At 46.5% G+C, this 15,716-nt stretch overlaps 1 protein-coding gene across 1 annotated transcript in view; it reads right to left on the minus strand.

Annotated features, from left to right (window-relative positions):
- AZIN2 (antizyme inhibitor 2) overlaps positions 1-15,716 on the minus strand; it is a 38,650-nt gene that overhangs the window by 18,035 nt on the left and 4,899 nt on the right. The window contains exons 3-5 of the mRNA XM_052635645.1: positions 6,570-6,742; positions 5,447-5,581; positions 3,405-3,570 (exon numbers count right to left, since the gene is read on the minus strand). Coding sequence (XP_052491605.1) covers positions 3,405-3,570; positions 5,447-5,581; positions 6,570-6,742 — 474 coding nt within the window. The remainder of the gene's footprint in view (positions 1-3,404; positions 3,571-5,446; positions 5,582-6,569; positions 6,743-15,716) is intronic.

A 15,716-nucleotide genomic window follows, 5' to 3' on the forward strand; every position in this document is an offset into this window, starting at 1 on the left:
CAAAGTACTGGAGTTCAGCTTTAGCATCATTTCTTCCAAAGAAATCCCAGGGCTGATCTTCTTCAGAATGGACTGGTTGGATCTCCTTGCAGTCCAAGGGACTCTCAAGAGTCTTCTCCAACACCACAGTTCAAACGCATCAATTCTTTGGCACTCAGCTTTCTTCACTGTCCAACTCTCACATCCATACATGACCACTGGAAAAACCATAGCCTTGACTAGATGGACCTTTGTTGGCAAAGTAATGACTCTGCTTTTGAATATGCTATCTAGGTTGGTCATAACTTTTCTTCCAAGGAGTAAGCGTCTTTTAATTTCATGGCTGCAATCACCATCTGCAGTGATTTTGGAGCCCAAAAAGATAAAAGCTGACACTGTTTCTACTGTTTCCCCATCTATTTCCCATGAAGTGATGGGGACTGAATGCCATAATCTTCGTTTTCTGAATGTTGAGCTTTAAGCCCACTTTTTCACTCTCCTCTTTCACTTTCATCAAGAGGCTTTTTAGTTCCTCTTCACTTTCTGCCATAAGGGTGGTGTCATCTGCATATCTGAGGTTATTGATATTTCTCCCAACAATCTTGATTTCAGCTTGTGCTTCCTCCAGCCCAGCGTTTCTCATGGTGTACTCTGCATAGAAGTTAAATAAGCAGGGTGACAACATACAGCCTTGACGTAGTCCTTTTCCTATTTGGAACCAGTCTGTTGCTCCATGTCCAGTTCTAACTGTTGCTTCCTGACCTGCATATAGGTTTCTCAAGAGGCAGGTTAGGTGGTCTGGTATTCCCATCTCTTTCAGAATTTTCCACAGTTTATTGTGATCCACACAGTCAAAGGCTTTGGCTTAGTCAATAAAGGAGAAATAGATGTTTTTCTGGAACTCTTTTGCTTTTTCGATGATCCAGTGGATGTTGGCAATTTGATCTCTGGTTCCTCCGCCTTTTCTAAACCCAGCTTGAACATCTGGAAGTTCACGGTGCACGTACTGCTGAAGCCTGGCTTGGAGAATTTTGAGCATTACTTTACTAGCGTGTGAGATGAATGCAATCGTGCGGTAGTTTGAGCATTCTTTTGCATTGCCTTTCTTTGGGATTGGAATGAAAACTGACCTTTTCCAGTCCTGTGGCCACTGCTGAGTTTTACAAATTTGCTGGGATATTGAGTGTAGCACCCTCACAGCATCATCCTTCAGGATTCGAAATAGCTCAACTGGAATTCCATCACCTCCACTTGCTTTGTTCATAGTGATGCTTTCTAAGGCCCATTTGACTTCACATTCCAGGATGTCTGGCTCTAGGTGAATGATCACACCATCATGATTATCTTGGTTGTGAAGATCTTTTTTGTACAGTTCTTCTGTATATTCTTGCCACCTCTTCTTAATATCTTCTGCTACCATTTCTGTCCTTTATTGAGCCCATCTTTGTATGAAATGTTCCCTTGGTATCTCTAATTTTCTTGAAGAGATATCTAGTCTTTCCCATTCTGTTGTTTTCCTCTATTTCTTTGCACTGAACGCTGAGGAAGGCTTTCTATCTCTTCTTGCTATGTAAATGTATATAAATCTATGTAAAATTCTTTTCCCATAAGAATATACCATAATTTACTTAGGGACCTCAAACAGAGGCTCTGTGACAATCCAGAGAAGTGGGAGGTTCAAGAGGGAGGGAACATATGTATACCTATGGCTGATTCATGTGGATGTTTGGCAGAAAAAAAACTTCTGTAAAGCAATTATATTTCAGTTAAAATAACTTTTTTTAAGTAATTAAAGAGAAAGATTTAAAAATAAAAATATTTTAATAAATCTTATTTGCATTTACCCAGAAAATACACTGGTATCATTGCCGTATGATAAAATATTTTTATAAAAACATTTTTATAAAAAATTATATCTTTATAAAAGTAAAAATATTTTACATAAAAAGAAAGAATGTACTGTAATTTAGCCAATCCCTGAGCGACTTCACTTTCACCTTTCACTTTCATGCATTGGAGAAGGAAATGGCAACCCACTCCAGTGTTCTTGCCTGGAGCATCCCACGGACTGGGGGAGCCTGGTGGGCTGCTGTCTATGGGGTCGCACAGAGTCGGACACGACTGGAGCGACTTAGCAGCAGCAGCAGCAGAGTGTTAGTTGGACCAGGAAAGTCCACTGAACTTCTGTTATGAAGAATGTTGCAGTGCTCATCTTTGAAGCTAATTTTTATTATCCATCACAGATTTTCTTAAATTCAGTTCCAAGATGTGAATAGTCCCGAAAGAGGCATTTACTAAGGAAAAGCGACCCCTAGTGGTTCCATTGGGGATTGCTATGACACATTTTTCCTGATTTAATCTTGCCATCCAGTCCCATCACTTCGTTGCAAATAGATGGGGAAACAGTGGAAACAGTGACAGATTTTTTTGGGGGGGGGGGGCCCAAAATCACTGCAGATGGTGACTGCAGCCATGAAATTAAAAGACGCTTACTTCTTGGAAGGAAAGTTATGACAAGAAGAGCAGAGACATTACTTTGCCGACAAAGGTCCGTCTAGTCAAGGCTATGGTTTTTCCAGTAGTCATGTATGGATGTGAGAGTTGGACTATAAAGAAAGCTGAGTGCTGAAGAATTGACGCTTTTGAACTGTGGTGTTGGAGAAGACCGTTGAGAGTCCCTTGGACTGCAGGGGGATCCAACCAGTCCATCCTAAAGGAAATCAATCCTGAATACTCATTGGAAGGACTGATGTTGAAGCTGAACTCCAATACTTTGGCCACCTGGTGCAAAGAACTGACTCATTTGAAAAGACCCTGATGCTGGGAAAGATTGAAGGCAGGAGGAGAAGGGACGACAGAGGATGAGATGGTTGGATGGCATCATTGACTCAATGAACATGAGTTTGGGTAAACTCCAGGAGTTGGTGATGGACAGGGAAGCCTGGTGTGCTGCAGTCCATAGGACTGCAAAGAGTCGGACACAACTGAGCAACTGAACTCAACTGAAACTTGCAGGTGGGAAGGAGACAGATGGACTAGAAGTGGACAGAGGGTTGGCTTTTCCTTCCCCTGCCCAACTTGATTTCTCATCATCCCATAGGAGGGTGAATAGGGCACACCCAGACCCTCAGAGAACTTTATGACTTATGCAGATATGGCCCAGTTAAGCCTCAAATATGTGCATGTTCAGAGTCCCGGGCAGAGCTGGGTGTGCAGCCGGCCCTGCCATGGACTCAGGAAATGAAGTAGCTTCTATGAGCCTCAGTTTGTTCAGCTGTAACACAGGGTTAATAATGAGATAATCCAGGCAAAGCACCAAGCGCAGCACATAGTACAGGGGACCCACTCACAGGAGGCTTCCTAGGATCACTGTAACCCCCCCCAACCCCCACCCAGCCCAGCGCAACACTTGTGACCCCACTTACCTCTTCGAATCTCACTTTGGCGTCCTCCACTCCAGGGAAGCCGCCACCGAGGTCCAGGATGTGCATCCTGTGGCCCAGCTCAGCACCCATTTCGAACACAACCCGGGCGTCCGCAATGGACTGAGCGTAGGCCTGAGGGTCAGGACAGCCACTGCCAATGTGAAAACTGGGGAAGAAGGAAGAGTCTCGGCTTACACACAGGACCCCAGGTGTCACCACTTCAGCCTCAGCCAGCAGCAGCCTTGCCCAAGCATACCGGATGCTGTGCCCATTTTCCAGATGCAGTGACTGTGGGCCTAAAAGGTTGAGTGGGTTGCCAAGGGCCATGTGGCAAATGAAGAGTGGACAGGGGACTAGATCCAAGGACCTTTGGCACTTGGTGCCCCTCTCATCCCTCCACGCTGCCTCTGGGGGCTGAGCCTTCCTGGGATGAGGGTTAGGGCCCCAGAGTCAGCCAGAACTAACGTACATCTCACTCAGCAGTGTGGCCGGCCATGCTTCAGTTTCCCCCATCTATAAAGTGGGGATCGGTTCAGTTCAGTCACTCAGTTGTGTCCGACTCTTTGCGACCCCATGAATCGCAGCACGCCAGGCCTCCCTGTCCATCACCATCTCCTGGAGTTCACTCAGACTCACGTCCATCGAGTCCGTGATGCCATCCAGCCATCTCATCCTCTGTCGTCCTCTTCTCCTCCTGCCCCCAATCCTTCCCAGCATCAGAGTCTTTTCCAATGAGTCAACTCTTTGCATGAGGTGGCCAAAGTACTGGAGTTTCAGCTTTAGCATCATTCCTTCCAAAGGAATCCCAGGGCTGATCTTCTTTAGAATGGACTGGTTGGATCTCCTTGCAGTCCAAGGGACTCTCAGGAGTCTTCTCCAACACCACAGTTCAAACGCATCAATTCTTCGGCGCTCAGCCTTCTTCACAGTCCAACTTTCACATCCATACATGACCACTGGAAAAACCATAGCCTTGACTAGACGGACCTTAGTCGGCAAAGTAATGTCTCTGCTTTTGAATATGCTATCTAGGTTGGTCATAACTTTTCTTCCAAGGAGTAAGCGTCTTTTAATTTCATGGCTGCAGTCACCATCTGCAGTGATTTTGGAGCCCAAAAAGATAAAGTCTGACACTGTTTCCCCATCTATTTCCCATGAAGTGGTGGGACCAGATGCCATGATCTTCATTTTCTGAATGTTGAGCTTTAAGTCAACTTTTTCACTCTCCACTTTCGCTTTCATCAAGAGGCTTTTTAGTTCCTCTTCACTTTCTGCCGTAAGGGTGGTGTCATCTGCATATCTGAGGTTATTGATATTTCTCCCAACAATCTTGATTCCAGCTTGTGTTTCTTCCAGTCCAGCGTTTCTCAGGATGTACTCTGCATATAAGTTAAATAAGCAGGGTGACAATATACAGCCTTGACGTACTCCTTTTCCTATTTGAAACCAGTCTGTTGTTCCATGTCCAGTTCTAACTGTTGCTTCCTGACCCGCATACAGGTTTCTCAAGAGGCAGGTTAGGTGGTCTGGTATTCCCATCTCTTTCAGAATTTTCCACAGTTTATTGTGATCCACACAGTCAAAGGCTTTATCAAAGGATAAAGTGGGGATAAGGTCCCAAAATTGTGGGACAATGTCTATGGAGCGTTTAGCACAGTGCCTGGCCGTCCAAAATCCAGAGCATAGGAAAGTTAAATCATCAGGTCCTAGTTCTGGCTTCTTCCACATCCTCACCAGAAAAACGGCAAAGACAAGGTGTGCCAGGATGACCTTTGGTTTCAGGCTGGGGACACTTCCTGCAAAGCCAGGTCCCTCCTGGAACCTCCTGGGACAGGACCTTCTGCAGACTGTGGGGTTGGGGCACTGGGACACTCCAAACCTTCTTTCCAAAGGGAGGAAACTCTCAAATGGCAGAATTCCAGAATCAGGGACAGGCCTGCCTTGAGGGCCCTGGGGGAGGTCCCACACAGAATTGAGTAAGTCCTGGGAAAGAAGCAGGAGGCAGCGGGCATGGTGGGGGATGGCGGGGTTCCGGCACTCACCTCACACCTATCACCTCTACATGGTCCCTCTTGGCATTCTCAAGCAGGTGTCGGCAGGATTTCAGCGACGCTCCGAACCTGAGGCTCAGGCGGCTCAGAGAGTGGGAGTCCTCGGTGGCGATGCACAGAACCATCCTGAGGAGGGAAACACGGGGCAGCACCTCGGCGGGGGTGGGACCCTACTTCCTCCACCCCAGCCACGTCTTCTCTAGTCTAGGGGGATGAACCCTCATGGCTCAGAGCTATATCCAACCCCAGAAGCCCCGGCCCCCTTCCTCCCCCTGCACAGCCAGTCAACCTCTGAGTCCTGTCCAATCCACTCCCTAAATGTTCCCAGACCCTTCCATGGGACCCCTGCCCTGGTCCCGACCTCACCAGTTTCCCCCTGGGCAGCCCTACTTCCTCCCAATCAGGCAGGCTTTTCCAACTTCTCTTGTATGGTGGGGTGGAGGGGACCATTTTTTTTTTAAACAGTCTTATTGAAAACGCCTGTATCCTCAATATGTGAAATAGTCAAAACAGAAGCTGCTTTGGGTGAACCCGAGTGGTGCCCCTCTTGGCCCCTCCAGTGTGTCCAGTGACCAGGTAAGGGGCACACCCTGAAAAAGATGTCCAGCCCTGACCCCTTCCAAAGCCCATGTGCACTGGGGTGCCTGCCCTGTGACCAGCATCACTGACTTCTCCTTCACCCCTGGCCACACATGGTATGATCCAGCCACATCAATTTCTGCTTATCCTGCAAACGCCCTGTGCTGCTTCTGGCCTTCATGTGCTTGCTCCTGCAGCTCCCTCTGATGCACTGTTTATGCCCGCTCCAGATGCCAGTCGCCCCTGAAGGCCCACCTCAAATGCCGCCTCCTCGGTGGCATTTCCTGACCACTGCTCCTTCTGCCATGACTTTGACCTCTGCAATACCATGGGCTTTGCCTGGACTATAACCCATCATTTCTACCTCCACCCTAGTCAGCCTCTGGCATCCTGGGTCCAGCCCAGGAGTGCCTGCCCCAACCTCCTGTGGCTATGACCGGCTCCAGGGCAGGGTCCTCAGCCCCAACCCTATTTCGCCTACTCCCCCCACTCTCACCCGCAGCCCAGCCTCCCACCTGAGTGGTTCTCAGCTTACTTGGCACTGGGGTGGCTTTTCACCACCTTTGCCAGCTCCATCTCGTTGTCAAAGCTCAGCAGCCGGACCCCGTGCTTGGCAGCATACTTGATGTGTGCAATTTGCTTACAGGGATTGGCATAGATGATCTTACTGGCGGGGACACCAATATCCTGGACCAACTCCATCTCTGCCTGTGGGGTCCCAAAGGTGGTGGTGAGGAAGCGCCAGAGCCTGCTGGGCCCACGGAGGCCAAGGAAGCACAGATGAGGGGCAAAGTCATAGCTATGCCTAAGGAGGTCCATAAGAAACGGGCCTCACTTTTAGACAACAGATATACAACAACCAGAACTCACACGGATTCCCTGTTAACAAGAAGGGCTGCCACGTACAGCTGCGCACAGGGTGAACCACCGCTCAACCCTAGGGAGGGTGGGGCCCCATTCAGAGAATCATGCATGCATATTCAGTCGCTCGGTTGTATCCGACTGTTTGCAACCCCATGGACTGTAGCTCACCAGGCTCTGCTGTCCATGGAAGTTTCCAGCAAGAATACTGGAGTGGGTTGCCATTTCCTATTCCAGGGGATATTCCCAACCCAGGGATGGAACCCATGTCTCCTGTGTCTCCTCCATTAGTAGGCATATTCTTAACCACTGCACCACCTGGGAAGCTCCATTCAGAGACTACACAGTATATTGGTATATTTATTACAACTTCCTAATGATGAAGCATCTTACTCTAACAAAATCCATGTATTTGTAACAGTGTCTTCAAGATACATTTTAATTCCCACAAAGGCACTGTACAGATTCATGGTGGCCCTGAAAACAGACTTCTGACATATTTTCCTGGCAGATTTAAATGGATAGAAAATATCATTTGATGTAGTAGAAAGTTTGCCAGCTCAAGAGTCTTCTTGGCACAGGTCATCCCACATCCAAAGGCTGGCCCTATGTGTGGCACTGTGCTGGGTGCTCCAGCAAGGCCTCTTCTTCCTCACCTTTCCAGAACAGTGCTTCACATGATTGCTGCATTAATGATACAGACAACGATGATGGTGTTGGTGAAGGAAGCAACCATGGGCATGGAGCACCTACCACAAGAAGGCACCGAATGACAGGCTTTACATAGGCCTTGGCAAATTTTTCCTATGAGAGGCCAGAGAGTAAATATTTTATGCTTTCTGAGCCAGTAGTTTCTGCATAGCTAAGCTGCCTTTGTAACAGCAAGCAGCAACAGATAAAGCATAAGTGAATGGATATGGCCGTGGGCCAGTAAGACTCTGCGAAACCCACCATCCATAATCTGTCAACCCTTGTTTTAGATTCACTCTTATTTCCTCCTTACCATAGCCCATCAGAGGGGTATTAGCTCCATTCTACAGAGAAAAAAACATCCTCAGAGGCCACACAGCATGTAGGAGGCAGAACCAACTTTCAAACTCAAACCTGACTCTCCATGATTAACAAGGAAGCAGTTTTGAAACATGGTAGAGACACAGGGCCATTGTCAGCCATCCTGAGTTTGTAACAAGACTGTATGTAATTTTAATGTAGCAACTTTTCAGCATGAGGTTTTTCTGTGCATTATCTCATGTGATGTCTGTAACTATCCTATGAAATATTTATGGCCACATCTTACAGAGGACGAAATTGAGTTCAAGGGAGCCCACTTGTCTGGGTGACGCAGTCAGTGAGTAGCAGAGGGAGAATCAGAGGCCCCTCCAGAGCGGAAACTGCCCTCATCAGAGCTTGCTTCCAAAGACCCTGCCTCTCTGCAGACACGAAAATGTGGTTCTGCTCCCGGCTTCACCCGTGAGGTGAGAGGAAGCAGCAAGGGTAGCACTTTGGGGACCTGTGGTTAAGCTTTGATTATAGTTATTTAAATAATAACCATTGTCACTCCTTGACGGATTACCATATGCCAGTCATTGCATTAAATATTTTATAGACATTCTCGTCATCATCATAATAATCTTATGAGACAGGGAACAGAGGCCCTGAGAGGCCTTAAGTGACTTGTTCAGCATCACACGGCTTGCAGGTGGCACAGCTAGAATTCTAACCCAGCTAGAATTCTAACTGTGCGACTTTAGCTCACTGGCTCTCAGCCACAGCGCTTCGGCGGAGAAGACGCCTCGATGCTGCCCTGGCAAGTGTCTCTTGCGCATCTATCGAGTCGCCAGGCTCTGTGACAGGTGCAAATGAAAGCAAAGCGCTGAGTAAAGCAGACAGGGTCTCTGATTGTGGACCTTTCAGACAGACGGGAAAGAAGGGGAGGAACGAAGGAACACTGAATCATGATAGGATTACAAATGGATAGGAGCCATGGAGAAAAAGTATGGGATACTAGAGAATGTGGGATGCAGAGACCTGGGTGAGAGGTGTGGCAGGCAGCTTTCTGAGGGTCAGAAATTTAAGCTGAGGAGAAAGTGTGGGGAAAAGGGAACCCTCCTAGCCTGCTGGTGGAAATGTAAATTGGTATAGTCACTATGGAAAATAGAATGGAGTTTCCTTAAAAAAACTAAAAACAGAGCTGCCATATATATGATCCAGTTACCCCACTCCTGGGCATATACCCAGAAAAGATGAAAGCTGCAATTCAAAAAGATGCCTGCACCACAACGTTCACTGCAGCACAGTTTATAATAGTCGAGGCATGGAAGCAACCGAAGTGTCCAGTTACAGATGAGTAGATGAGGAAGACGTGGTGGAGATACACAATGGACTATTACTCAGCTATAAAAGATGAAATCCTGCCATTTGCAGTAATGTGGATGGACCGAGAGATTATCACAGTAAGTGAATAAGTTAGAGAAAGACAAATACCATATGATTTCACTTATATGTGGAATCTAAAATATGACACAAATGAACTTATTTACAAAACAGACTCAGACACAGAATATAAACACATGGCTACCAAAGGGGAAGGCAGGGGAGGGATAAACTGGGAGCACGTGACTGACAGACGCACACATCCATGTGCAAAAGAGGTAAACAAGTATTTACCATATAGCACAGGGAACTATATTCAATATGTTATAGTAATGGAAAAGAATTTTAAATATATATACACACACACATATATATATATAACTGAACCACTTTGCTGTACACCCCAAACTAACACAACATTGTAAACCAACTGAACTTCAATGAAAAAAAAGATTTGAGCTGAGCCCTGCAGGAGTCGGCCAGGCTAGAAGGGAAGCAAAGAATATTTCTGGTACAGGAAGCGGCCTGTGCAGAGGTTCTGAGATAAGACCGCTCAGCCTGATGGAGGAACAGAGAATGCTGGTGTGGTCTGGGCAGGGTGACCAGTGGGGGAGGATGAGGTTGGAGGGAGGCAGGCAGAGCCAACGGGGAGAACAAGAAGGCTGATGTGGATTTATGTTCGATGCTGCAGGTTGTGGGAGACGGTCTGATGGGATCGCAAGAGGGAAAAGGACATGGTCAGATGTGCATCTTGAAGGCAAGGCCTAAGTGCATGTCACTCCAGACACCATGTGAAAACGGACAAGGGAGGGCCCGGAAGGACCTCCCCGGGAGACACGACACGCTGCGCTAGAAAGCGGGGAGGGTGTGGTCTGGAGGCAGGGCTGGAAAGCTTGCTGATGGACGGCACGTTGGGACGTGGGGTAAGAGGGGGACTTCACACCCAGCAGACCTAGGGGCCCCTCTTGAAGGGAAGATTGTGAATGCATTTGAACACGCTGGCTCCAGGCATCCTGTAGTATCAACTAGGAGTCCGCCTGCCAATGCAGGACACGGGTTTGATCCCCGGCCCAGGAGGATCCCACGTGCTGCAGCACAACCAGGCCCATGCATCACAACTATTGAGCCCATGCTCTGCAACGAGAGGTCACCGCAGAAAAGCACCACAACAAAGAGTAGCACCTGCTCCCCATAACTAGAAAAAGCCTGCAAAAGCAACAAGACCCAGGGCAGCCAAAAAGTTAATTAGAAAAAGAAAACTGGGGAGGTGGTGGCATCTTGGGGATACTTGAAGCCATGGGAGGAGATGAAATCCCCTAGGAAGATGAAGTGGAGAAGGCAACGGCAGCCCACTCCAGTACCCTTGCCTGGAGAATCCCATGGATGGAGGAGCCTGGTGGGCTGCAATCCATGGGGTCGCTATGAGTCGGACACGACTGAGCGACTTCACTTTGACTTTTCACTTTCATGCCTTGGAGAAGAAAATGGCAACCCACTCCAGTGTTCTTGCCTGGGAATCCCAGGGACGGGGAGCCTGATGGGCTGCTGTCTATGGGGTTGCACAGAATCGGACATGACTGAAGCGACTTAGCAGCAGTAGCAGCAGGAAGATGAAGAGTTTATAAAGAAGGGAGCCTGAGCTGGAATCCAGAGGAACAATTCCAGCTAGAGACAGGTGCAAGCTGGCATAGGACTGACAGAGAGGGAAGAGACAGCATCTCCAGAAGAGGCAGGACAATGCAGAGGTTACTATGCCATTCCTGCCAAGGTAACCCTGTCTTACAGTTCACATCTGAGCAGGAGACGCCTGCACTGTCAGAGGCCTCAGACTTCACTGTCAGACTTCACTTTGCTGTGCTTCACAGATATTGGGGTTTTTCTTTAAAACTGATAGTCTGTGGCAACCTTGCGTGAAGCAAGTCTACTGGCATCATTTTTCCAACAGTGTTTGCTCACTTCACCTCTCTGTGTCACATTTTAGTAATTCTCTGGATATTTCAGACTTTTGCAGTGTGACTGTATCTGTTATGGTGATCTGCGATCAATGATCCTTGATGTGACTTTGCCATTGTTTTAGGGTGCCATGAACCATGCCCATAAGAGATGATGAACTTAATGGATAAATGTTGTGTGTTCTGATGGCTCCACCCACTAGCCATTCCCTAGCTCTCTCTCCCTCTTTTTGGGTCTCCCTATTCCCTGAGACATAACAACCCAACCATACTGAAATTAAGCCAATTAATAATCTTACAACAACCTCTAGGTATTCAAGTGAAAAGTAGAGCTATCCCTTAAGAAACTAGCCACCCCAACCTTCAGCAACAACCACCCTGATCAACCACCAGCCATCAACATCGAAGCAAGACTATCCACCAGCGAAAAGATTACAACTCACTGAAGCCTCAGATGATAGTTAGCATTTTTTAGAAATAAAATATTTTTGACTTAAGGTATGTACATTTGACTTAAGGTATGTTTTTTTAAGACATAATGCCACGGCACATTTAATAGACTACAATATAGTATAAGCATAGCTTTTATATGCACTGGGAAACCAAAACATTTACGTGACTCATTTTATTGTGACCTTTCCTGTAGTTGTCTGGAACCTAACCCACAATATCTCTAAGTTATGCCTGTGTTTTTAAAAAGACTATATTTCAATGGATGCAACTAGAAATTATCATACTAAGTGAAGTAAGTCAGAAAGAGAAAGACAGATACTATAAGACGTTACTTTTATATGTAGAATCTAAAATATGACACAAATGAACCAATCTAAGAAACAGAAATAGAATCAGGGACATAGAGAGTGAACTGGCGGTTGCCAAGGGGATGGGGTGTGGGAGAGGGTTGAATTGGGAGTTTGGGATTAGCAGATGTAAACTGGTATACAGAAAAAGGATAAAGAAAAGGCCCTACTGTACAGCCCAGGGAACTATATTCAATATCCTGTGATAAATCATAATGGAAAAGAATATGAAAAATGATATATATATGTATAACTGAGTTACTTTATTGTATAACAGTAATTAATACAATATTGCAATTTAAATATACTCCAATTATAAATAAATTCTAAAAACAAACAAACAAAAAAGAATGTGTTTCAAATGGGGAGTTACTGTTCAGTGGTATACCCACTGAACTGACTATACATGTCAGTTCTGCAAGAAGAATAAGTTCTAGAGATCTGCTGTACAACACAGTGCCTATAGTTAACAATTCCTTGTTGGTCAGTCGCTCAGTTGTGTCCGCCTCTTTGCAATCCCATGGACTGCAGCACACCAGGCTTCCCTGTCCTTCACCATCTGAGTTACTTATATACGTAAAAAAATTGTGAGGAAAGATATCACGTTAAATGTTCTCTACACACACACACACACACACACTCCAAAAAAAAACAGTACAAAACAAACAAAACCTTTTTTCATGGTAAAAGCAAAAAAAAATAGGAGGATTAAGGAATGTCCCCTACAAGGTCTAAATGCATCAACACAGACAGATCTCCAAAGTCTGCTGACTTTTAAAGCCACTGAGGCACAGTGCCTACCAGATGAATATTTTATATTTTGTTACAAAATCACAGCATACTTTGTATATTTTCTATGGATCATATTTGTAAGTATTTTTAGAAGATCGCCACCAAACTCAAACTCCGAATGTTGATTATCTCTGGAGATATAAAGCTGATGTTCTACTTCTCTTCTGCAGATGAATCAATGTATTTCTTGAATAATTCAAGATGAGTGTTTAGTATAAAGTGCTCACTGGATCCTGCCGATCACTGGGGACATTGGTAAGAGGAAATTCCTTGAAATGATGAGTGGAGGTCAGGAAGCAGTGGCTTAAGAAGTGGGTGCTAAGGGAAAGAGACAAGTGAGTATAGATAAGTGAGTGTAGGCAACTCAGTTTGGTTTTCAAGAGGGAGCAAGGGATTGGACTGGGGGGAAATGTGGTGTCCAGAGAAGGCTTTTTAAGATGGGAGGATGCTGAGGGAGACAACAAGAGAGGGCAAGGGATGGGGCAGGAGAGATGACAGAAGGTCCTTGGGAAGGTGGGTGGGTGGACCAAAGCCCCAGATGAGGAATGGTTGGTGCCCTTGACCCTGGAGCCTGTCTGGGGCATATCTGTACACAAAGCCCCAGCTCACGCCTGTCCCTTGGCCATGCATGTGCGTGCATGCTTAGTCACATCCAATTCTTTGCGACCCCATGGACTGTAACCCGCCAGGCTCCTCTGTCTGTGGGATTGCCCAGACAAGAATACTGGAGTAGGTTGCCATTTCCTTCTCCAAACCGTCTTCCCAACCCAGAGACTGAACTCATGTCTCCTGCGTTTGCAGGTGGATTCTTTACCACTGAGCCACTCGTGAAGCACAAAAGCATGGTGCTGTACAGGGTGGCCACCAGCTCTAGGCTACCAGAAGAGGGCAGCCTCGGCCTTCCAAGAAAAGCTGTACCACCTCGAAGTAAAAGCACCCAAGGGCTAGGTGATCCCACCTACCCAGGAGGGGTCCCATATCTGCCATCCTCTCCCCAAGAACCTTCATGAAGACAGCAGCCATAAAGTCAGAGAGGCCCTCACCATACTCAAGTGGCCCTTCCCTGGGCATCCCTCAAACCTCTGGGCCTCCTTCCCTTATATGCTAACTGCTTCCTCATGGGACTGTTGTCAGAATCACTGTGATAATAATTACTTTACAGAGTTGTTTCGAGAATCAAATGAGATCATGTACAGAAAGCGCTTGGCAGAGAGCCTGGCATAACAGATGCCCTCAGCAAACAGTAGATGCTTTTAACATTCCCCACTGACTTCTAAGCCCTAACACCACAGTTTTGCTCTTTGAAGGCCAGTCCTGAAGCTTAAGGGCCAGCACAGGGCCCACCTCTAGGTTTCCAGAAGCAGAGGAGTCTAGTCAGTGAGGTTTGGTCTTGTTCTTCACCCCTACACCAAGCAGGCTGGAAAAGAGTCCCCTTCCGCCTTGGTCAGAGCAGAGACTCTGAGAGCTGCAAAGGGCAAGTCCTGGCTCTGCCATCAGTAAGTTCGGTGCAGCTGGTCCCCAATTTCCTCAACGGCAAAATGGCAATCTCCCCCTCAGATACCTTACTGGGTCTTATGTAGGGCATGCATGAAACTAGGTGCACAAAACAAGAGCTGATGCAAAGGGGCTTCATGGGTGACAAAAGAGAGACTTATCTGCAACTAAGGACATTGATGGGTATCTCTGATAAAGGCGAACCTGCTCACTCCAACCCCCCACCACTGGTGCGCACCTATCCTCCACTCAGAATCCCTCCATCCCCGCATGCCGCCCAGGCAAACTCTCCTTCTGTCTCCTCCAGGATCCCTTTCTAGAATCCTTACAACACCCAGCCATATTGCTGACCAGAATTTAAAAGGGGTTCCCTCTCAAAACAATCATTACTAACTGTTAAAAAAAGTAACAGTAATAACAATATCACAAACCAATGCCCACCAGGCTTTCTCCCACCTCAGGGCCTTGGCACTTGCTGGTCCTTTTGCCTGGAATGCTCTTCCCCTAGTTATCCACCTGGATTGATCCTTTGCTTTCTTCAGAACACTGTTCAGATCTCATTGAAGCCTTCCTTGGCCAAATTTTCTAAAAGTACAACCCTCTCTCCCAACAACCATGTCTCTTCCCTACTTCCCTTTCCCACCATAATTTTCTCCACAGCATTTACCATCTAAAGTACCATAGATTTCCATTGTTTGCCTGTTCTTTAGAAAGCAACTTCCATGAAGGAAGAATCTTTTTTTTGTTTTGGTCACTTGCTAAGTCCCACTGAGAAAAGAACTTGACCCCACAGTAGGTGCTCAATAAACACTTGCTGAATGCATAACTATGTCAAACCTGTCTATGTCTCGGAGGAAACTCTGTCTCACAGGAAACTCTATAGCTAAAAGACTTTATCAAGTGAGAACAGAATGAAGATAGATAAGCTGTGCATTCAACTCAATGACAACAGAGTCTGTTTTACTCAATACTGTATTGCCAGCTGAGTAAGGCTTTCTTATCTCTCCTCGCTATTCTCTGGAACTCTGCATTCTGATGCTTATATCTTTCCTTTTCTCCTTTGCTTTTCGCCTCTCTTCTTTTCACAGCTATTTGTAAGACCTCCCCAGACAGCCATTTTGCTTTTTTGCATTTCTTTTTCTTGGGGATGGCCTTGATCCCTGTTCTCCTGTACAATGTCACGAACCTCAGGCCATAGTTCATCAGGCACTCTATCAGATCTAGTCCCTTAAATCTATTTCTCACTTCCACTGTATAATCATAAGGGATTTGATTGAGGTCATACCTGAATGGTCTAGTAGTTTTCCCCACTTTCTTCAATTTAAGTCTGAGTTAGGCAATAAGGAGTTCACAATCTGAGCCACAGTCAGCTCCCGGTCTTGTTTTTGTTGACTGTATAGAGCTTCTCCA

Source organism: Budorcas taxicolor, chromosome 2, assembly GCF_023091745.1.
Source record: "Budorcas taxicolor isolate Tak-1 chromosome 2, Takin1.1, whole genome shotgun sequence".
Classification (NCBI taxonomy): domain Eukaryota; kingdom Metazoa; phylum Chordata; class Mammalia; order Artiodactyla; family Bovidae; genus Budorcas; species Budorcas taxicolor.